The sequence below is a fragment of the Folsomia candida genome, unplaced genomic scaffold (assembly GCF_002217175.1).
Source record: "Folsomia candida strain VU population unplaced genomic scaffold, ASM221717v1 Fcan01_Sc002, whole genome shotgun sequence".
NCBI classification, from domain to species: Eukaryota; Metazoa; Arthropoda; class Collembola; order Entomobryomorpha; family Isotomidae; genus Folsomia; species Folsomia candida.
This window is the reverse complement of record NW_019091194.1, coordinates 13,993,740-14,014,093: the sequence shown is the minus strand read 5'-3', so window position 1 is coordinate 14,014,093 and position 20,354 is coordinate 13,993,740. Positions and strand designations below refer to the sequence as shown.

The 20,354-nt window shown below is 36.2% G+C and overlaps 2 protein-coding genes across 7 annotated transcripts; one reads left to right on the top strand and one right to left on the bottom strand.

Annotated features, from left to right (window-relative positions):
* The first annotated feature begins 98 nt into the window (after positions 1 to 98).
* LOC110845159 (1-phosphatidylinositol 4,5-bisphosphate phosphodiesterase delta-1) lies at positions 99 to 14,571 on the top strand. Of its 4 annotated transcripts, none has more exons than XM_022091525.2 (17): positions 99 to 1,529; positions 6,509 to 6,582; positions 6,704 to 6,818; positions 6,928 to 7,025; positions 7,214 to 7,318; positions 8,661 to 8,971; positions 9,187 to 9,471; positions 9,540 to 9,654; positions 9,722 to 9,834; positions 9,927 to 10,311; positions 11,790 to 11,879; positions 11,984 to 12,248; positions 12,592 to 12,792; positions 12,875 to 12,918; positions 13,166 to 13,234; positions 13,527 to 13,665; positions 14,091 to 14,571. In XM_022091525.2, exons 1-17 carry the CDS (start codon positions 1,505 to 1,507, stop codon positions 14,213 to 14,215), a joined length of 2,559 nt encoding a protein of 852 aa, XP_021947217.1. In that variant the 5' UTR covers positions 99 to 1,504; the 3' UTR covers positions 14,216 to 14,571. The 4 variants fall into 4 exon arrangements, with proteins under 4 accessions (XP_021947217.1, XP_035703072.1, XP_035703073.1 ...); XM_035847179.1 differs by lacking the exon at positions 99 to 1,529 and adding an exon at positions 4,168 to 4,675; XM_035847180.1 differs by lacking the exon at positions 99 to 1,529 and adding an exon at positions 5,123 to 5,400.
* A 2-nt stretch (positions 14,572 to 14,573) lies between these two features.
* Positions 14,574 to 20,318, bottom strand: LOC110845160 (poly(A) polymerase type 3). Of its 3 annotated transcripts, none has more exons than XM_022091528.2 (17): positions 19,396 to 20,318; positions 18,926 to 19,300; positions 18,787 to 18,840; positions 18,570 to 18,705; positions 18,396 to 18,475; positions 18,174 to 18,324; positions 18,034 to 18,084; positions 17,609 to 17,899; positions 17,434 to 17,518; positions 17,072 to 17,337; positions 16,869 to 16,987; positions 16,703 to 16,783; positions 16,537 to 16,614; positions 16,366 to 16,464; positions 15,315 to 16,285; positions 15,115 to 15,226; positions 14,574 to 15,028 (listed from the first exon to the last, which is right to left on the bottom strand). In XM_022091528.2, exons 2-15 carry the CDS (start codon positions 19,256 to 19,258, stop codon positions 16,271 to 16,273), a joined length of 1,839 nt encoding a protein of 612 aa, XP_021947220.1. In that variant the 5' UTR covers positions 19,259 to 19,300; positions 19,396 to 20,318; the 3' UTR covers positions 14,574 to 15,028; positions 15,115 to 15,226; positions 15,315 to 16,270. The 3 variants fall into 3 exon arrangements, with proteins under 3 accessions (XP_021947220.1, XP_021947221.1, XP_021947219.1); XM_022091529.2 differs by having other exon boundaries at positions 16,378 to 16,464; positions 19,396 to 20,317; XM_022091527.2 differs by having other exon boundaries at positions 15,315 to 16,464.
* Positions 20,319 to 20,354: the final 36 nt, after the last annotated feature.

Sequence of the window (20,354 nt, the reverse complement as noted above, 5' to 3'; positions counted from 1 at the left end):
GCTCTGGACTTGCTCTGTTATTGCGAGAACCTTTCTGTTGCTTCTTGTCCAATTCCATGAGAATTTGGCTCATGGAAAACTGGGTTTGCACTTTAGCTCCTCTTTCGCTTCCGATGGACTCACACACACGTCCACCTTTCTCCGAGAAAAATTTTTCCCAAAATAGTTTCCATTCCTTCATATTTCACATACAATCACATTCCACAGACTCATCTTTTCGCATCTCATCGTTTCATTCCCATCTGATAAACCACATTGCATTATTGTCATTATTCCTGCAAACGCCCTGGGCTGGCAATAATTTGTAATCAGCAAAATCGTTTTCATACTTAATACCTGAATTGGATCGGTTTGGTTCATGTGCTGGCCTTGGGTTAGCAATAATATAAAGCCGGCTCCCACACGACTTGGTACCTGGATATTTTGCCTGCGTTAGTTGCATGCAGTGTTGAACTTTAAAACCTGAGACCTACACCATAAGTTAAATAGCTACATACATTTTTGCTCTTACTGAGCATGTGGTTAGACACATACGCAATGTTAATCTCTATTTACCTGTGTGGTCTTTATTCTCTTATTTAATTATACTCGTGCTAAGTGGCATGTTCTAGTTAAAGTATAAGGTAAATCATATTTGTCACGTTTTTTAGAAGTTTAATATACTTTAGTAACAAAAAAATATTTTGATACGTACATGTTTTATGCAAATATGGTATAACTTGCACCATTTTTCCTTTAAACCTTTAAGCTCCATCGTGTGATGCATACTATACAGTATATATAACCTAGTTGTAGCATACATTAATAAATATTAGATATCTGAATATTTTATCCATGCCGCTTCAAACTCTTACACAAATTTTAAATGATAAAAAACATGAATTCACCAATACACACAGAATAACAACTTTTTTTAAAAATAACTACGAGTAAATTTTAATATTCTCATCCATGTCAGGTTTTGTTTAAACATTACCGATAGACAAGGACACTACACTAAAGTTTCATAATCTATGAAGCTGGTCGTCGTGTGCTATGCATAAATTAATCATCAGGTCTATTATTGAAGTTGGGTGGTGAACTCCACTCGACCCATGCATAATTTACTATTACTAGCTGTCACACTTGGGATGAGATTTGCACAAAAAATCTGAAACACTTGTGTACCAATCTCCATCGGCGTCTTGCGAGTGAGACCTCCAGAAAAAAATCCGCTTCCAATACTATTTATCTATTGTGAAATTGTGATGTATACAAAACAGACCTTCTGCATTCTCATAAGTAACGTACGTACACAAGACAGTGTGTGTTATGTAATCATCTAATAATCCACGCACAGCTGAGAAAAGTTGCATGTAAGAAGATCAGCTATTTATTTTGCATTGGTGTGAGTGAATATGGTGTGTACAATACAAATTTGTTAAAGACAAACCTGTGAACTCTAATTCATATTAACTCAAGAACCTGAACTTAAGGCAACGTGAGAACGGATTTACATTTCAAGATGCCCTTGATCGTGGACACTACGGGTATGAGATACTTATTACTTGTGCTAAATAGATTAAAGTAAGGAATTTATTGAGTTACGAAATAGCATTCTTGCTTGTTCTGAGAATTAAAGTTCCAGAAGTAAGTGTTCAAGTTCTAGAACAACCTCATTTCATATGTAGTTCAACCCTCTGAGAGTACAAAAATCATTACAAAAGTGCCAATAAAGGTTGTTAGTAACTTTCTATCTTCTTTTTTTCTCAATCTCACCCAAATCCCCCACCTACTTTGGCAATGAGTTATATTAAATTATCCTTATCTGTATACACGAGAAAGATTTCGGAGAAGGTATATACGACGGAACGAGTGGGCCTGGTCGCGTCTGAGAAATGGGGCTAAACCAACAATCCCAAAATTTCATTTGACCTGACAAGGAAAGAGAAAGGATTACTTCGGAAGCAATAAAGAGGATAACGGACTCTCGGTCAGGAGAGAGTCTGGACGAATGACGACGATATGTGTATGTCTTCCTACTACGTTTCCTATAGTTCCAGTATTTTTCGGGATTAGGGTGTCTCCTTCGTTTCATCATTTTGCGATTCTCTAAGGCGAAAACTGAGACTCACTTGTATTAAGTGCATCTTTATGTACTCCATTTCCCTGCGAGAGTTCAGATCATGTATGTGTTATAAATATAACAAATTTAGAGTTGTGCAATCAATTTTCTAAATTTTCTTGACAGATTTGTACAGTTCTGAAGATACGGATGTTTTACTCACTGATACATGGTTATTTAGTTTGAGATGTAATTGAATGTTGTGTGGAACATTGTGTTCAACATTAAATAAACTAAACCCAAAAAAGACATCTTAGATGAGACCAAGGAGTGCAGTAAATAGTATTTACTAAATTTGTTCTCTAGTGTACTCCATAGAATTTTAATATTTCCAGCATCAGCGCCCCATTTCATTTTCAGCTAACGAAAGCAATTAACATGTACACATTACTAAGGATAAGAGTCTACCCTATTCGGTCAGCTCTCACAAAAAAACGTCTCATAAAAACCTAAATATAATGAAATCCAATCAGCTCACTGTGCACTTAATTTACGTATAGTTTATAATATTTATGTAGATGTAGCATTAATAGTTAATTAATTGAGAATTTGACTCTGACTCAAGCTAAGTAAACACTGTTCAATGTAAGATTTTCTGAGTAAAAAAAGTACATCTGGTCTCATGTCATTTTTTAAGAAAACCAGATTTTTGCATATCGTTATCCAGCCCTATTATTGTTAATAATTTATAAATAACTGTCCACCCATCTACAGTATAAATATTAACTGAGGATATAAAGGGGTGAGGAACATCATTATGTTCATGTTCATAGAATTTGATTGGGTGAAAAATTCTGGTAGCGTCGTAGTTCATGCAGCACGGTTCTGAATAGTTTCTTAAATTTGTTGTACTGATTTCATTTAATGACTTGCTATGAACCCACGGTATGTATATAAATACCGGGTATTTATAAACTGTGGGTCTCTATATATGTACCGTGGGTATTTATATAAGAACAGGAACAGGGCACAGGAACTAGGAACACTATTCCAGAATGAAGATCTGGTCTGATCCATGAAGAGGAAATGGAGTCTGAAACACGGCAAAGAAAACAAATGAACCGAGCAATTCGATAATGAGGAAATAATTTTCCAACTGCAGTATTCATGCAGCAGCAGAATGTTTACTCCAGAAAATACTTCTATATAAATGCCTAAATCTACCGTACATGCATATGTATGTTCTAAAATATTGTGTTGAATGCAAAACGACAGCCAGCACGCGAGTTAATGATGTTAACGATTGTGATCGCTGGTTTTATGAGGGAAATGAAATCAGTTAGATACATTTATGTATATTTTAAATAAGCTACTGTACCTATTCGCTAAATCGAAATACTTTCAGTTCTACTACACTTAGCCTGCGCCCATAATTAATCTGACAATGAATAGCAACAATGATATTGTACTTTCTTTTCTGATTTAACATTTTAGGATCCTAATGCATAACTAATTAATTGTAAGCAAATGAATAAAATTTATTTATTAATTAGTCTGATTTTCTTCCTCCAATTGGATATGTACAGATGTATGTATATGCTTATCTTGTAACCACTCCAAGGCTTATCTTGTAAGCGGATGCTCGGATGCTCCCTCACGAGAGAACGAGGTCAAAGGTAGTAGAGTGACTTCAGTGAATGGAGTTTAAGCAGGTTGCAATTTATGTGTGACACATAAATTTGCATAGTTCGTCATTTGAAACAAATGACACACCATTTGCAATCCTCCTAATTGAATCATCTGAACAATTGCTAATTACCTGGATCATTCAAACAATGAGTCTACAATTCAACCAGTCAAAGCATTGACTCGTGTAAAGGATATAGGTCCTAGAGATAAGCAGTTATCGGAGTACAACTCTAGCCTTGATTACATTGGAAAATAAGGCTGTTCGTTTCGGATTCGTCAGCATCAGCTTACTTTATTTGGGTGCATTTAATTACGCTTATCAGGCAGTGGGACATGTGCAGGTACATTGAATCCACAGTCACGTTGGACACAATTAAGGTTTCACTTCATGCTCTAAATGGTATGCACAAGTGTTTCCCCGAGTAAGTTATTATTCGGGCAAATGTCAACATTTATTAATATGGTTGATTATTGTGCTGTCGTGGTTTAGCCAGGTGTATATAATTCGGCACAGACTCAAGCATATTGTAATTGCTTCTGCCCACAATACGGAAATAGTCGTCGTCGCTTTCCTTTTAAACACTTTCGATTAATTTTAAACTTGTGTACTGTACACAAAGCCTGGACACGCTAAAATCAATACCTTCCAGTTTTCTGCTCATTTAATTGCATGCAAAGTAATAACTCCAAACAACTCCAACTAGTACAAATATATTCCTAAAACATAAAAGACGTTTTGTGAAAAAGTTTCTGACCTGACAGTTTCGTTACTTAACTAATTTGCATTCAAAAATTTAAGCAACTTTTGTGACACATATAACATGGCTCATTCGCGAAGAAACAAAGTTTCGCCAATTCCGGAAAATCCCATAGGAAACTTCCTTCATAGATATCACGACCATAATACACATGGCACAGTTTTTCGTCAAGACCCAATTCGAGGTTTGTAAATATGCTTATGTACATATCTATGTATTGTATTGTTGGTCATTAACACTAATATTGAAGTTCAATACTACTTGACAAACATATGTATACATTTACCACATGTATAAATACATACATAATACTATAATGGCATTGCTAATCGTAGACAAGTATTTTCAAATCCCTTCCTCGTGTTCCTACTCTAGGTTTGTTTTCTAGTACTTAATTTAAGACCTCATTTGCAAATTGACTAACAAATTCAAGTCAACATGCATGCTAGAAAATGAGGCTGGCAAGATTAACAAAGCGTATTTGATGAGTTTTTTGTGTTAATCCAAAATTGTTTTCTTTGCCTGCGGCCACATAGCGTTATGTGTATAGTTGATGAGTCAGTATTAGCTGAGCATAATGAGCAAATTGTCTGATGTCATATTTCGTCAATTACACCAAGCTAATAGTATTCATGCTAGTTTCTTTCAGAGAGTACACCATACAGCACATCATTTTTGTAGTAGCTGGTTCACTCAGTCAACTTGAACAGTGAAAAATTAAGTTAATTGTTGATAAATTTATTGTGAGAGAACATAAATCACGATTTGTGAATAATATACATGCAAATAAACACAAGTTAAGTTATACATGCAAGCCAAGTTACAAAATGGCTGAAATTGTTAAAGGACCATCCGTAGATAAATTCTGTAACACCGTCATTGGCAATCCCGTATCCGAGCAAGTCAGAAGTAATACATAGCACAAATCTTTGAAATTTTTACAAAACCATAATTACAAATTTCAATAGTAATGTAAATATGCACATGAACCATATTTGAGTAATGCTGTTAAAAATAGATTGCTTCGGCCGATGTATCCAATTATGACTAAATTACATTAGCTTTATTCACATCCTATAATGTTCAGTTAAGTAAATCGTTTAGTCGAGATAAATTTTATCCGTTCATATTAAACTGTCACGAAATATAAATAAACTGTGTAGTATTTCCACACGCACGCCATGTATGTATACATTTTTTCGTTTTTTATTAACTGTTTGGTCAGTCAAGAGTGACTTTATATCAAATAAACTTAATTGTATTAAGTACTAAATTCTGGTCGTCTGTCGTCTGTTCTTAACTAAATGTGCTAATTGCAATTCCCCTGGCTATGTATGTATGTATGTATGTATGTGCATACATACATATGCACATACATACGCTGAAGTTTCAAGCAACTAAATATCTGTAAGATTTCAGACAAACACGACTGATAAGACTTTTACATGATCTGAGCTTATTTATATCCACGAGCCTCACGTTTCGTTATATGTATTCGTCTCAAATTGAGATTCTCAATCCCAAACACCAGTTTTTTTGTTTTGTTGTTGTTCTTGGTTAAAGGTTTGGGTTAGAAGACCAACAGACTCGTATCATTTATGATTACTTACAATTCCACCTTTGTCAGCTTGTCAAGGTTAAATATGGAGAATTTTGCAAAATATATATGCAACTCTGGACATATCTCATCAAGTCAGTCCAGTACTGGCCTCGTTGTATACATATTTATTTATTAGCCAGTTCCAGCATACACACGAGCTGCAGTTCCATGCATCCAACCAAGTTCCAATTTTTACAAACCAGTTTCTCTCCTTGGATAATCAGCATTCATCCAACCAAATATAGACGGGTGCAATCAGAATTACTAAACTAGTCGACTAAGAATAATCAAAAAGAACGAATGTTCCAGTGAAGTTGTAGTGAAGTTTGTAATAATTTAGCAATCGTTCATTAAAGACAAATTCAGCGAGAGTTATTAAGATGCGGTTTTCTAACTGGAAGGTTTTGGGCAATTTAGATCTTTTGGAAAACTCGAAAGAGTTTGAAGAAGCCATTAAAAATCTGAATGAGGATGGAAGTCACTTATGGAAGGTATTCAACAACAACAAATAACTAGTATTTCCATGTCATTTTATACCGAATTGGATTGAGGTCATGAAATTAGGATGCCTATATCCTATATCCCTATCAAAATATTTCTCTGTTATCCCAGGTGCGGGGTCCATCAAAGTTTTTCCGCAGAAAGTTCTCCCTGGATCTGAAAGACATGCACATGAAATATGAGCCCACTTCAAAGAGCCCGTGTTACAAGAAGCACAAGCAAAACAGTAAGTCGCAGCTACAAAAAAGTTCAAAAGATGTCTTATTGTTTATTACTTTATTCGTTTATTTATACAAAGTTGAGTATATATAAAGTTTAATATTTTTCACTTTCAGTTGAACTGGGAGAAATTGTGGAAATTCGACAAGGGTGGAAAACAGACACTTTTAACAAAATAGAGGCATCCGAAGCAAAAAAGAGATCGAAAAAGAAGGTGCTGAAGTTGACCAAGTTAAAGTTCATTTACAGTTAAAGACTCAGTTTATTCTGCATAAATCATCTGAGATGTTCATCTCATATACATATGTAACCATAAGCCAAATATATGCATGGCAATTAACCAGGACACGATGAGGGGGGGGGCATACAGAGGATAATAATCGATATGACTATTTTCAACAGGATTACCGGGGCACAGATGAGAATAGATGCTTTTCTATCATTTATGGAACCAGAAGAGATACGTGGGACCTAATTGCCCCAACATCAGAGACTGCAGAAAAATGGGTACGGTGCTGTGTTTTACATGCATTAAATACATTAAATATCTAAACCCATGTACATTTACGAATATACATCCCCCCTGATAGCACTAAAAATGTTGTGCTAACTATTTCAAAAAAAGAACAAATAAGGCTGGTAGAACTGGGTCTCATTACTAGCAAATTCCCAGAGTTGGGTAGATAGATATATTATTTATGATCATCTCGGGCAATTTAAAATTCTTCCTGCACGGTTCATGCGAAGGTGAAAGCACAAACTGCAGCAGACTTTCTCTTCCCTTGCTGATTCAAGGAATGCTTGGGTGGTATTCCCGTCTCCGTCCTCCGCCTTGGGCGGGCGGGGCAGGTACTTTCGGAGAAAGATAAAGTTCGTTAACCTCCCATAAAATAATAATATGCCTCCTCGCTTATCGAACACGACACAAACAAATGTTTGAAATATCACAAAAATCAAATGTCAAATGATAAAATCCTATTTTCGTGTTCCATTTTTCACAGCAAATCACGTTTTTGGTAGAAATTGGAAAGTACAGAATATCCATTAACTTTACCATTCGTGACGATTTTACTAACTCAGGATCATTAAGATTCACTACCATGCACTTTGCATGGTTATATTTTGAAATATAATTGCAATTCGGTTAACAATGATTACGATTTACAGATAATTAGCTGCAAGAAGTATCGCATTTCCTTACTACTAGTTCATGTAAAAAAAAGTGTGGCCTTCGCCGAGCCAAATTTCTCCATGCAATTCCCTTGAATTCTGACTTTGAAACACTGTAAAAGAGATAAAATAGTAAAAACAAGCAAATCGGTACCATACTCTTGATGAATTTTTAGAATTTATAGGGCCATACTTTCATCACAATAGTAGAGGGGCCATATATAAAGTATATGATCGATTTTCGGACAATTTTAACTCCTGCCCCTTGATGTGACCTATATATATATATGCCCCATTTTATAATTAACGTGAGAAGGATAGGATGCCTTGCCCCCCCACAAATTTACATACATACTTTTTGTACAGTCCAAAATACATGTTTTATTTCTGGCATTTATTTTGTACTTTCTAATCACTTTCACCTGGATGTTTGGAAATTAACATTAACTACAGAACCTAGTACTATTACCTAACACTAGTGCATTTATGTACATGCAAGCAAATAATTGATAAGAAAAACCAACGCACAAGTGGAACAATAAGTAATTATACAGATCAATTTTCTCCAATTTTCCTAAATTGATTGAAACAAGATAGATAGATAAGACTTTTTATAGTGGAAGAGAGAAAGAACTTGGATGGGAAAATATTTTGAATCGTATCACTATTGTTTGGACAGGTTCGTGCACTCAATCACTTACTTTCTTTGTACCGATCTCGAGAAGAAAAACAAGGATATGAACGCTGGTTAAGGAAACAATTCACTGCTGCAGACATGGACAAGAACAAATGTCTTTCCTTCCCAGAAACATTGAGACTTCTCAAACAACTGAATATTGAGATGGATGAGTCTGATGTGAAGAAATTATTCCGCGAGGCTAACGTAAGGAAATCAAAACCTGGCACCCCAGAAGTCCTGGACGAGGACGAGTTCATAAAAATGTATTTTGCTCTTTTGAAAAGACCTGATTTTGAGAATCTTTATGACAGGTTGGTTATTCATAGTAATTTATTATGCTTCATTACGATATTGCTTTTTCAATCAATCTTAATCGTTCGAAAAATGGACGCTTCATTTTCATTTCAAAGAATGCTTACGACTAGACATTTTTATGGCATTATAGAAGTTTTAATGAACTAGAATGTATGCATAAGCATTATTGTGTGTTTAAATTATAACTTTACGTCATTTATTTACATTTCAGCATCGCTGAACCTTCGGGATCGGTTGGTGCTCGTGAAATATGTGAATTTCTTAAAAGAGAGCAAGGAGACGATTTTACATCATGTACGGAAGAGGACTGTGCGCAAATGATTAAAATTTACGAGCCTGTTGCAGAGATGAAGAGCAAAGGCGAGATGAGCGTTTCGGGTTTTCTGAACATGTTGCTTTCACCACAATTTGATATTTTCAACGCGAGACATAAGGTTGTCTATCAAGAGATGAAACACCCTCTGTCTCACTATTTTATCGCCTCTTCCCACAACACGTAAGTGATTTACAAATATATTTACGGAATGATGAAAATTGTACGGTTTCTTCCATATAATGGTGTAGATATCTTGTTGGAAACCAGTTAAGTGGCACAAGTAGTGTGGAGGGGTATATCGACGCTTTAAAAAGGGGCTGCCGATGCTGTGAATTGGACTGTTGGGATGGCGAGAATGGCGAGGTTTGTCACGCAAATGCTAAATGCAGTATGCAGTACTTACGTATAAACAACATTTTCATGAATCTAGCCGATCGTGTACCATGGCTTTACGTTAACGAACAAAATACTATTCAAGGAGATTCTATCAGATGCAATTAAACCTTATGCCTTCGTAGCGTCGAGATACCCTTTAATTCTCAGGTAGGGTTGCAGGAGTGTTAGTAACCATAAAATCAGAGACTGAGTTGAAACTCTTGTTCAATCCATTAATCCACCTTGTGTGTGTTTTCCAGCTTGGAAAATCACTGCACAGAAGAGTACCAAATGAAAATGGCCGAACATTTGAAGAATATTCTGGGTGATATGCTCTATTTGGTTGATCCAGATGAAAACATGGAGTTTCTCCCATCGCCTGAAGAACTGCAAGGGAAGATTTTGGTGAAAGCAAAGAAAACATCTCGAAAAGTAAAGGAACCGGCATTGCCCAACACCATGATCCCGCCTCCGCCTGCATTAGATGATGATAAGGACGAAGAAAACAAGTCACCAAGTAAGAACAGGGATATCGATTTTCTTCCCAAAGGAGACACTTCTTCCGACACTACTGCTAATTCCATTCCTCGAGTAGACGACGGCCTTCTTCCCAAGTCGTCTCAGGGTTGGGCCGGTCCTCCAAAGGTACATAATAATATATTAATGCCGCTATTCACCAACCTCTTCTCTGGTTGTCACTATGTCTGCTGGTACTCTTACTTGCACACTTCGTGGTACGGACCCATTATGAATGTGCATGGTATGCATAGGACAAAACTGATTTTGGAATTTGCGATGTGGTGATCAATGCTTTCCCTGCGTTTTCATTCACTCAACTTGAGCCGACAAATATTTGTACAAGGGACATTTCACGTGAGAAAGAATGGGAGAAAGTCATAAGCAAACCACCTGCTGGTTTACCCGTTTGTATTTCATTGTATGCAAGGAATCCTGGGTTTTGCAGTCTGTGACGCTATTATTTCATTACTCACTACTGCTTTTAGCAGGGAACACGTAGAGAAAATTGGTATGACGAGGCATGAACAAAATTTTGTGAACAGGGAATAAAACGAGCAAGCTTTTGGTAGAGTAGCTGCTCACCGCGTATCCATGAGCTTGCATAAAAGTGAAAGCAGTCCAGGTTGCGTCCAAGTCAAGCTCATTTTACAATATTCTTCCCCGACTGGGTTGAATCCGTAGAAAGCAACGTGTTGTTGAAATGGTTGAAACAACTTGGAACGTGCTCGGAACTCACTGTATGTACGTTCGTATGATGTGTTGCATTTGTTGGTCAGAGCTTGTAGAGATTTGTTTGAACTCGCATGCAGACGTAAGAGAATCGGAAAGTTTGTCCCTTGAGAAATCTTTTGGCATCTTTATTTTCCTAAGGAGGGGAGGTTGTGTACTATCAACTCCCGGATCTCGATGCCCTTTGGATGTGTGGTAGTGTCCCATAAATGAACAAGAACCCTGAAGTGGTTTAATGCCATGGCCACATTTGCGCCCGCCACACCCACTCAAAGGTGCCCAAAAATCGCTTTCACTCTAGCTTTCACTCATTCAAAATAACGCCAAAAATCCAATTTTACTCCGATTTTCAAATTTATTTCACCATTATACTCCCAGATAGTTGCTCTCTTATATACAACATCAAATTCAACTTTTTAGAATTCTTAGTATTTTTAAAATTTAAAATTCTGAATGAGCATTGTTGTGGAAATCAACAAAACAAATTATTTCTGCGAGATAATCATCAAAAAAGTTGAGTTTGATGCTGTATATAAGAGAGCAACTATCTGGGAGTATAATGGTGAAATAAATTTGAAAATCGGAGTAAAATTGGATTTTTGGCGTTATTTTGAATGAGTGAAAGCTAGAGTGAAAGCGATTTTTGGGCACCTTTGAGTGGGTGTGGCGGGCGCAAATGTGGCCATGGCATTAAACCACTTCAGGGTTCTTGTTCATTCATGGGACACTACCACATATCCAAAGGGCATCGAGATCGGAGAGTTGATAGTACACAACCTCCCCTCCTAAGTTCGGTTAAATGGCTCAGGGTTGGTCTGCTAAAGTTCTCGGTGGCTGAAAACATGGTTACTCACAGTTTCTCAATTGTTGTACAGGCTAGCATGGAAAGTCTTGGTGATGATTCAGATGAAAGCGAAGCGGACGAAACAATTGATTACATTGATGGTGTTGGAGTGACCAAAAAGGTGATTACATTGAGACTAGCTACAAATGTGCCTTCTTTTATTGCATACTCTGTAATTTTTAGACGATTATATGACAAGTTAATATGTTATATGTAATTTAACAGAAATCCGTGTCCAATGACCTCTCATCTTTAGTCAACTTGATTCAAGCTGTTAAATTTCATTCATTTGAGGATTGCAGGCAGCATCGAAAATGTTACGAAATGAGTTCATTTTCAGAAGCCAAAACTAATAACTTTATTATTACTTCTGGGGAAGCCTTAGTGGAATACAATAAGCGACAGCTATCACGAATCTACCCTGCAGGATCAAGGACAACTTCTTCAAATTTCAATCCAATTGACTATTGGAATGTGGGATGCCAAATTGGTGAGCACAAAAATTGTTTTACTTATCAATCCCGATGTGATGCCAGAAGTACAAATCTGCTTGTTAACCTAGTTATCTGTATCTAGATTGAGACAATTTATAAGTTATTTTTAATGGAATGATGGCCAATTTATTTAATCTTCTCGAGCTTTCGAAATTACACTGATTTCTTCTTCAGGAGTATCTATAAGTACAATTCAAAGAGGCACCAAAACCAATCAGATTAGTCGATGGTTGAAATTTACATGCATCCCAAACCACCGGTTCCAGAGTCTATATATGACAAGTAGGGTTTGTGCAATTAGATAATTAATTTAATGAACGGGTCCTTTCTCTTGTCCAGTGGCTCTAAACTATCAGACTGAAGACATTCCAAATTTTTTCAACTATGCCCTATTTACGAACAACGGCTCGTGCGGCTATGTTTTGAAGCCAGCCATTCTCCGTGATCCGAATCTAAAGTTTGACTCTAAAACGAAATTGCCCAAGGATCGGGGGCTCACTTTAAAAGTGAGACTTATCAGCGGCCAGCACATCCCCAAAGGTTCGATTACATTGTATATACGTACATATATGTTGGATCATACGATGTTACATACATGTACAGATAAACATGTTTGATACAGCTCCAGGGAACAGTGAAGTTGTTGACCCCTATGTGGAAGTGAAGGTAACGTACAAAATATGCTGTCTACACAGCTCGAATTCAATTCGACTAGCTGTTAGATTCGAGTGGACATATGAAAGAAGTTAAAGTGTGTCCATCGTGTTGCATCAGTTGCATTTTATATTGGTTGAAGGGGAAAGCATGGGAAATGTCTCAGCTCACTTTCTACTAGCACTCTCTTTCCCTGCGTTCATGCACACATAAAGCGTCTTTGAATGTTAATCTAACTCAATTGGCCTTTCTCCCTCAGATCCTGGGCATCGAGCAAGATAGGGCACTAAGGAAAACTGAAGTTGTAAACAATAATGGTTTCAACCCGGTAAGGATCAATATCATAATATGTATGGACCCGAAGAAATCATAAAAAATTTGATAGACTAGACATTTAGCAGACCCTCGATTGTTATATATGATTTTCTATATGAATATTGTTCATTGAAAGCGGAGCTTTCGCTGACTTTCAGAGTATGACCCGATTTTCACGATTTTTTGGTCTCTTACCCTAACGGGTTACACCCCATTTTAACATGTAGCTCAATAACGGCTTGACCGACTTGACCCCTCCCGTCTGCACTGTGTTACGTACTATCTGAACATCCCCTAAAATTTAGGTGTGGAATGAGACGTTCAATTTCCGAGTATACTGCCCGGAACTGGCGATGCTGTACTTTCGAGTCAAAGACTATTCGAACAGTGGGACTGATATGCACTTGGCGCACTTCGCCTCTCCCCTCGGCTCAATTACCACGGGTAAGCTAACCATCTCCTCTTTCCATTCCATCTCAAATAGACAGCATTTGCTTTCCCCTGACGACAACTCAATACCAATCCACTCTGCAAAATAAGTGCGAGATGCTTTCTCTTTCATTGTATTGTTTTACCTTGAGCCTTCAATAATGTCGAGACTGGTGCAGACCGGTGCATATCTCAATATGCACTTATCAAAAAATTAAGTTAGATTGAAATAAGAAGTAATTAAATCATTACTCACATAAAAGAATTATTAGCCCGAGTGAGGGCTTTATGGAAATGGAACCGGTAACGATGCTTAATTTTTTAGATATGTTAAACAATGTTACAAGAAAGTGATTCTCTAAACCCCTTTCCATCACCATTAAATTGGTGAAACGCCCATCATACATGCTAATGTGGTACTAATAAAAGTCTAAATTTAGGTTACCGTCATGTACATCTCGTCACCCTGAAGGGCACTCCGATGATTCCTTCTACATTATTTGTCCACATAACGGTCCAAAACCATGCAGCTGAAGGTGCAATGAATGGATCCCCCATCAAATAGTTGTCATCGCGAATTCGAACTCATCTGCCATTCCATTAAATAAGAGAGATCAGGCTGGTTCGCGTGAACTCGTTCTACAACATGTTGCTGCCCACTTTCTTCACATTCCCGGTGGAAATTTATTCGCGTGTTTGAAATTATTCTAAATTTTATCGTCAAAGTTGAAAGGGTCTGAATTATTCTAGATAAATCATAGACATCATATCAACATTCACATTTTGTTGCCAATGTGTCTGAAATGCAGGTTTTCCATACTTATAAAAAAATATGCAAAGAGCTTTAATATTATTATTTGAAAGAAATGAAAGATCAAATAAGGGGATGGAATAAATAAACTCGATACAATTTGTCAAGCATGTAAAATGGATTTCTTTATTTTTCTTTTCCATTACTTACCTGGCTTCTGTATCTTTTAAACAACATAACATGTGATTAGTTAATATTTCTAATTTAAGTCAATCTATAAATCGTTCCGCAGCAATAAATAAATTAAAGTCAAGCATCGGGAATTTAATTAGATTAGAATCAGCCTCATTTAAAAGACCGATTCATCTCAAATTCAAATTAAATAACGTCAATTGTTGTGTAAGTTTAAAAAATATACCATATACAACATAACCGTGGTGTATCCTCTTGTACATTTGTGCTGTCCGTATGAAGCAAAAGAACGTGTCTCAGAAAGTTTGTTTGCATTTTAAAAAGAAAGGATACGCTTAATTTAATAGCTGCGTTTCATCTCCACTCCATACGTCCAGGTCTATGTTTCCAAACCATTGACTTCGTCAGGAATTGAACATCACACGCAAGCAGTTACTGAAAGTGACCAAATACATAACGCGTACAATTTACTAGCAATTTATATTTATGGTAATAAACATGTTGTGTGCAGTATTTCGTACTGGAAAGTTATAACGTCATCAAGTGCTGCGGATTCATGCCATACATTCTATGGAGCAAGGAGGGACAATCCCTTCATTCCTTCTTCTGGTACATTTCCGGTCCAGCATGCACCTTTAATTACGATATTTAAAGAAAATTTTAGAATTAATCAACAGGTAGAAGACTTTGTTGGTACAATATATAAATGTATACTTCTCACCTTATCAGCTAAAAGCTGTTATGGGAGTTGTTGCAGTAACTGCACAATGATTGTTTTCTTCTTTTTTTTTGGTTTTTATGGGTTTTGTTTTTTGTTTTTGTAAATTTTTGGAATACTTCTAGGTTTATATACTAAGGACGAGAGCTGGCATACCGTAGTTCATACATTCGTTTGGTTGGACGCTCTTACTTAAGTACACTGATATTAACTACATAAATAAACATAATACAAGTCAAATAGTAAATAATACAAACTACAATCAACAAACTAGAGTCAATTAAACAATAACATATACAGCAAGAGTAAATTATTACTATCGCACCATTATTGTTGTTCAGTAATATCATAAATTAACAAAGGGAATTCATAAGTAGCAACCCACTCATTTAAATCGGAATGCAATCAATTTAGGTGTACACATTCATTTTCAAACATAAATATAATTATAAGGTAGGCAGTACAATCTATTGGAAAAATTAAACGAGAATACTACTAATACAGCCTTTTTTATCGTTGATGTTTTTTGTTTTGACCGTTCAATGATAATTATAACATTTTTAGGTGACTTAAAAACATAAATATAGGTCATGCTTCAGTCACTGCATATAATTCATTTATAACTCAAGAATAAACAGTTTCTTCGCTTTTGGCAAAAACCCAGTAGCAATGCGTTAGCAGAAGATATTCAATCAACTGAAAAAACTCACTCGACATTTTGTCAAACTGTTGTTAAACTATCAGTTGATAGAAGCACCATTGATTTTCTTGTGAAAAGAATCCCACGTCGAAAAATCGTTATTTAGATGTAGTTAATAGTGTGCATTTTTTATATATAAACTTCACTTTCATCTGGATAACGATGAATGTATCAGTAGTGATAGCGTCCCGTCTTGAATGAAGGCGAAGTATTCTTAAGTTATAGAAATCACGTCGACATACCATCTTTTCGCCAATATTTACACGGTGAGGACCTGTCCCGATATTTGATATTCTTATTTCACCGAAGGAACTTGCTACTCATAAATTTATGTATGAATGCATGTTCCTTTACATTCTTAATTACCTCGCCATTTTTTCGAACTGTTGCAGCGGTTGAGGGAGGTGAAGCAGTATGATTACCATTTTCGGCTTCAGCAATCGAGTCTTCTAACTGTTAATCAAAATAATAAAAAATTCTGATAAATAACTCGTTAGTTCTAAAAGCATGTAACTTTGTTTGTACCAAAGCTGATGTTTCAGTCTCCTTTTCTTGTGAAAAACTCATACTCGTATCTGAATCCTGTACTCCGCTGGCATTAGCCTGGTATAAAATTAAACACGTTTTTAATTTGTTTAATAAATACAAGTACTTGCAGTATATCATTAATTATTGGTAATGCAAAAATTACATCATCATTTAACCGTTGTCGCTTGGCGTCTTCACTTACGGACGTGGACTTTTTTCGTTTTCTCTGTCCCTCTTCTCCTTCCTAATATTTTTAGAGAGTTAAATTTTGGTGATTCTAGTAAATCGAGGAATCCGGTTTTCATTATAATACAAAAAACTTTGAATACCTTTTTCTTTTTGAGAATGGATTGGGGCAAGTACTGGTTTAATTCCTTTCGTCTAACATACTTCGCTTCAAGTTCCATTCCATCCTTCCATAAATTCAAGTGGACTGCCTGATTTTTTACTAAAATAACGTATAAAAAGAATATTATAATATGGTTAAATTGAGGACACAAATTGTATTGCATTTGGAACTTGTTTAGTTTACCTGTTTCTGTGAATGTTAGGATGTCATACGTAAGATCCACATTAAGGTTTTCCACTTTGGAAAATATGAGACCAATAAACCACTGGGTTACTGGCTTGCCTTCAGCACTGATTGAAGGGTACGACGTAGGCCAAATATGAGGTAGTTCGATATGTGGATTTCGTTCCAACGTGACAACCAAATGTCTCAATTTTGATTCGACCATGCCGTACCATTCGAGCTGTTCGCCTTCAGAGTTTGAGCTTGCAATCAAAGCGATGTAATGTCTAAAATTGTAAGATAAAAAGACAAAGAATTAAGGCTAATTGAGACGAACAGAACCAAACCTAGAAAAAGGTGGCTAAAATTAAAAAGCAGCTTACTTGTATTTGTTGAAGAATGGCCATGGTTCAAACAACTTTTGCCAGGTCGCCTTTCCTTGGTGAATGTCTTCTGTGACTTGAAGGCCTACACAACAATCAAACATTGCAATGATAACAATAAGAGTACAATCAACTATAAACGAATTCATCTAAAGTCGTCATATTTAATATTCACCTCTGTTGAATTGATCAGCCATAACCTGACGGGTGGACTCGGACGTATTGAATGTGGAATTCTGTTGAGGGTACGCAGGAGTTATTATGGGCATCAAGTGATAGCGGTCTGATACGGTGACCCGAGGGTCCCAGACAGGAAATCCTAACGCATTGCTACTGGCAGGCTCCATTGGTTTAAGTAATACAGGATGTGGCCATTTCCATTGAGAGAATACGAGGAAAAATTTTTGAACCACTGTAGATGCTGTAGCGTTGGGATATAATTGACAGGTGCGTGCGACAAGCATAGCTGAAAATAAGTAATTACAATTACTAAGAATCATACATCATTGATAAAATACACTAATGGAGAATAGCGATGGGTATATAAATTTGCAATAGTGCAGACTGTAATGTGGGTTGATAAATAAAATTGGCTCTTACCCCAAGACACGCCACCAAGATATCCAAGAACGTTGCTGTATATTCCACTTTCTACAGGTAAGGAGAAAAACAAAAGTCAATGTGATGTATACGCTAGGCATGTAAATTTATCTATAATCTAATTTCAAGAAATGACTTACTTTTTGCCCACAGTTTAATTGCCCTCAACGCAAGTCTGAAACTGTCAATGTTTGGAACAAGGCGCAAGATTTCATCGGTAACTCGACACCCATTCAAACTCCGAACACATTTTTGGTCAAGATTTTTCAAAATACTATCATCCATTAATTCCTGCATAAAATAAAGCATCATATTCTCCGGTACTGCACAAGAATAATAGCACATTACAAACAAAAACATACCATATCATCTGGAACTTCTTTGGATGCCAGACGAGCAAACAACATATCAATTTCAATATTATCAAAAGACATTTTAATAACTGCAAACAACAAACAATAAAATAATTAGTGGGTCATTACATATTACGGAATTATACGCATATATTTAATAACTGATAAAGAAGAAATGTGTACCTGGCACAAAGGCTTCCTCGACAGCTCGTAGGTCAGACACTTCTGATTGCTGTTTCAGTAATTCGAAAAAGGATGTGAAATAATCCGTCCTCTGAATGTGGCGTGGAACAACACAAAGGGCGTCAATATCAGCGCCCTAGAATTTACAAAGAAAAGAGGGGAAAAAAGTTAGTTCGTTGACCTTACTTTTATATCAAAAATAAGTTAAAATACTTACTTTGTTGTGAACGCCTAAGCGATAGGACCCAAATGTATAGATTTTTCCTCCAAGCTGGAAGAACAGATATGCATATTAAGTAAAAACAATCGTAATAAAACATTGGTAATAGTTTATATAATTGTTTAACTTTAATTACATGTTCTGCGACTGAAGGAGGAATGTTTTTCTGGACACTAATGTCACGCACCCAGTTCTTGACAAGAAAGTCCAACTTGCTGAGGATTTCCATCCTATGTGTCATCTCCTCTACGGATTCGAAAACTGCATGAGGTTTCAGCGCCTCTTCCAAGTCCTTGGTCAGCTTCAAGTCAATTTCCTTTGGTCCGGCGGTGCTTATTGCGGATGTCATACCCGAGCTGGTAAATCCCCCTGATCCACCATCAGTCTCCATGTTTATGCTGATTGATTTTTCCGTTGGGGTAACAATAGCTGTTTCAAGTTGAACGTTTGGCGAATTTGGTAGGCGCATGGAGCAAGTCACCAATAATATTACCAATATGCAAAAATTGAACTGCAAACAGAAATTCATGTTTAAAAACAAGTTGGGTTCAATTAACTTTACCTAATAGCAAATTAAACTAAGCAAATCTAAATAAATTAACTTACCACTGTCGTTATCTTTTTGTCTAACTAACAATCAGCATGGTTTCAACGGCGGTACAGCTCAGTAATAATAATCAACGCCAATTGATCGACTGAACAACCGAGTATATTTTCTCAATTAAACTACTATTATTTTCTGGTCGTTGATAAGTTGATAAATTGTATTTCAATATATTCAATCCGTTCCTTCGTATTATGATTTCATCGTTATTCGTTATGTTGTTTATAGTTATTCATAAATCCTAATTATCTAAGTCTTATCCTTAACTTTAGTAAAATTAGTTGTTATTTTTATTAAGTAACAAGTGATTTTACGATTTGCGAATTGAAACTGCACTGTTAAATCGAATGAGCTTGTCTAGGTCCTACTGCGCGTAGTACTTTCCAATTAATAATAATTGTAGTACACGAATATCGAACTAAATCTAAGTAAATTACAAATTAAGTACAAAATTTAGCTAATAAATGCACGTCGTTTAAGTCAAAAAATAATTCACAAAAGTATTTGATCGAGAATCCTCCCTCCAATAAAATTTGGATGTTTACTTTATCTTGAAAATTTCGTTGAGCAAGCAATTTAACAGCAACAAACTATGTGGTATGTCGGTCGTTCACATTTAATTAGTTAACTACTTAAGTTCTTAAAATTCCGTGTCCATCAATCAATCATTAAAATCTTATTGCAAATCTCTAAAAATTAATACTAGGACGTGCGGTGGCCATCAAAAACAACGAGATATTTAGAATAGATCCTACCTGTTTTATGCTAATTCAGTAGGTTAGTAATCGAATAAAGTCTAATTAACTAGTTATCAAAATTATGCAAAAATTTAATGTCCTGTCTGTCCTGCAATTAGCTAAATGTAAAATAATGGTTGTGTGAGGAAGGAGGATGAATGAGTGACGAAACCGTGTGACCATCGAGCAGCGAGAGAGAGAGCGGAGCAAGCAAAGTGCAGGCT

Bases quoted from the DNA above. Each gene is read 5' to 3' on its own strand.
- LOC110845159 (XM_035847179.1), top strand. From the start codon at position 4,555: ATGGCTCATTCGCGAAGAAACAAAGTTTCGCCAATTCCGGAAAATCCC. The intron at 4,676-6,508 runs GTTTGTAAATAT...TGGGCAATTTAG, and splicing joins TCGTCAAGACCCAATTCGAG to ATCTTTTGGAAAACTCGAAA. The intron at 9,655-9,721 runs GTTTGTCACGCA...TCATGAATCTAG, and splicing joins GGGATGGCGAGAATGGCGAG to CCGATCGTGTACCATGGCTT.
- LOC110845160 (XM_022091527.2), bottom strand. From the start codon at position 19,258: ATGCGCCTACCAAATTCGCCAAACGTTCAACTTGAAACAGCTATTGTT. The intron at 18,706-18,786 runs GTAAGTATTTTA...TGTAAATTCTAG, and splicing joins GCTTAGGCGTTCACAACAAA to GGCGCTGATATTGACGCCCT. The intron at 18,476-18,569 runs GTACACATTTCT...TGTTGTTTGCAG, and splicing joins CGAGGAAGCCTTTGTGCCAG to TTATTAAAATGTCTTTTGAT.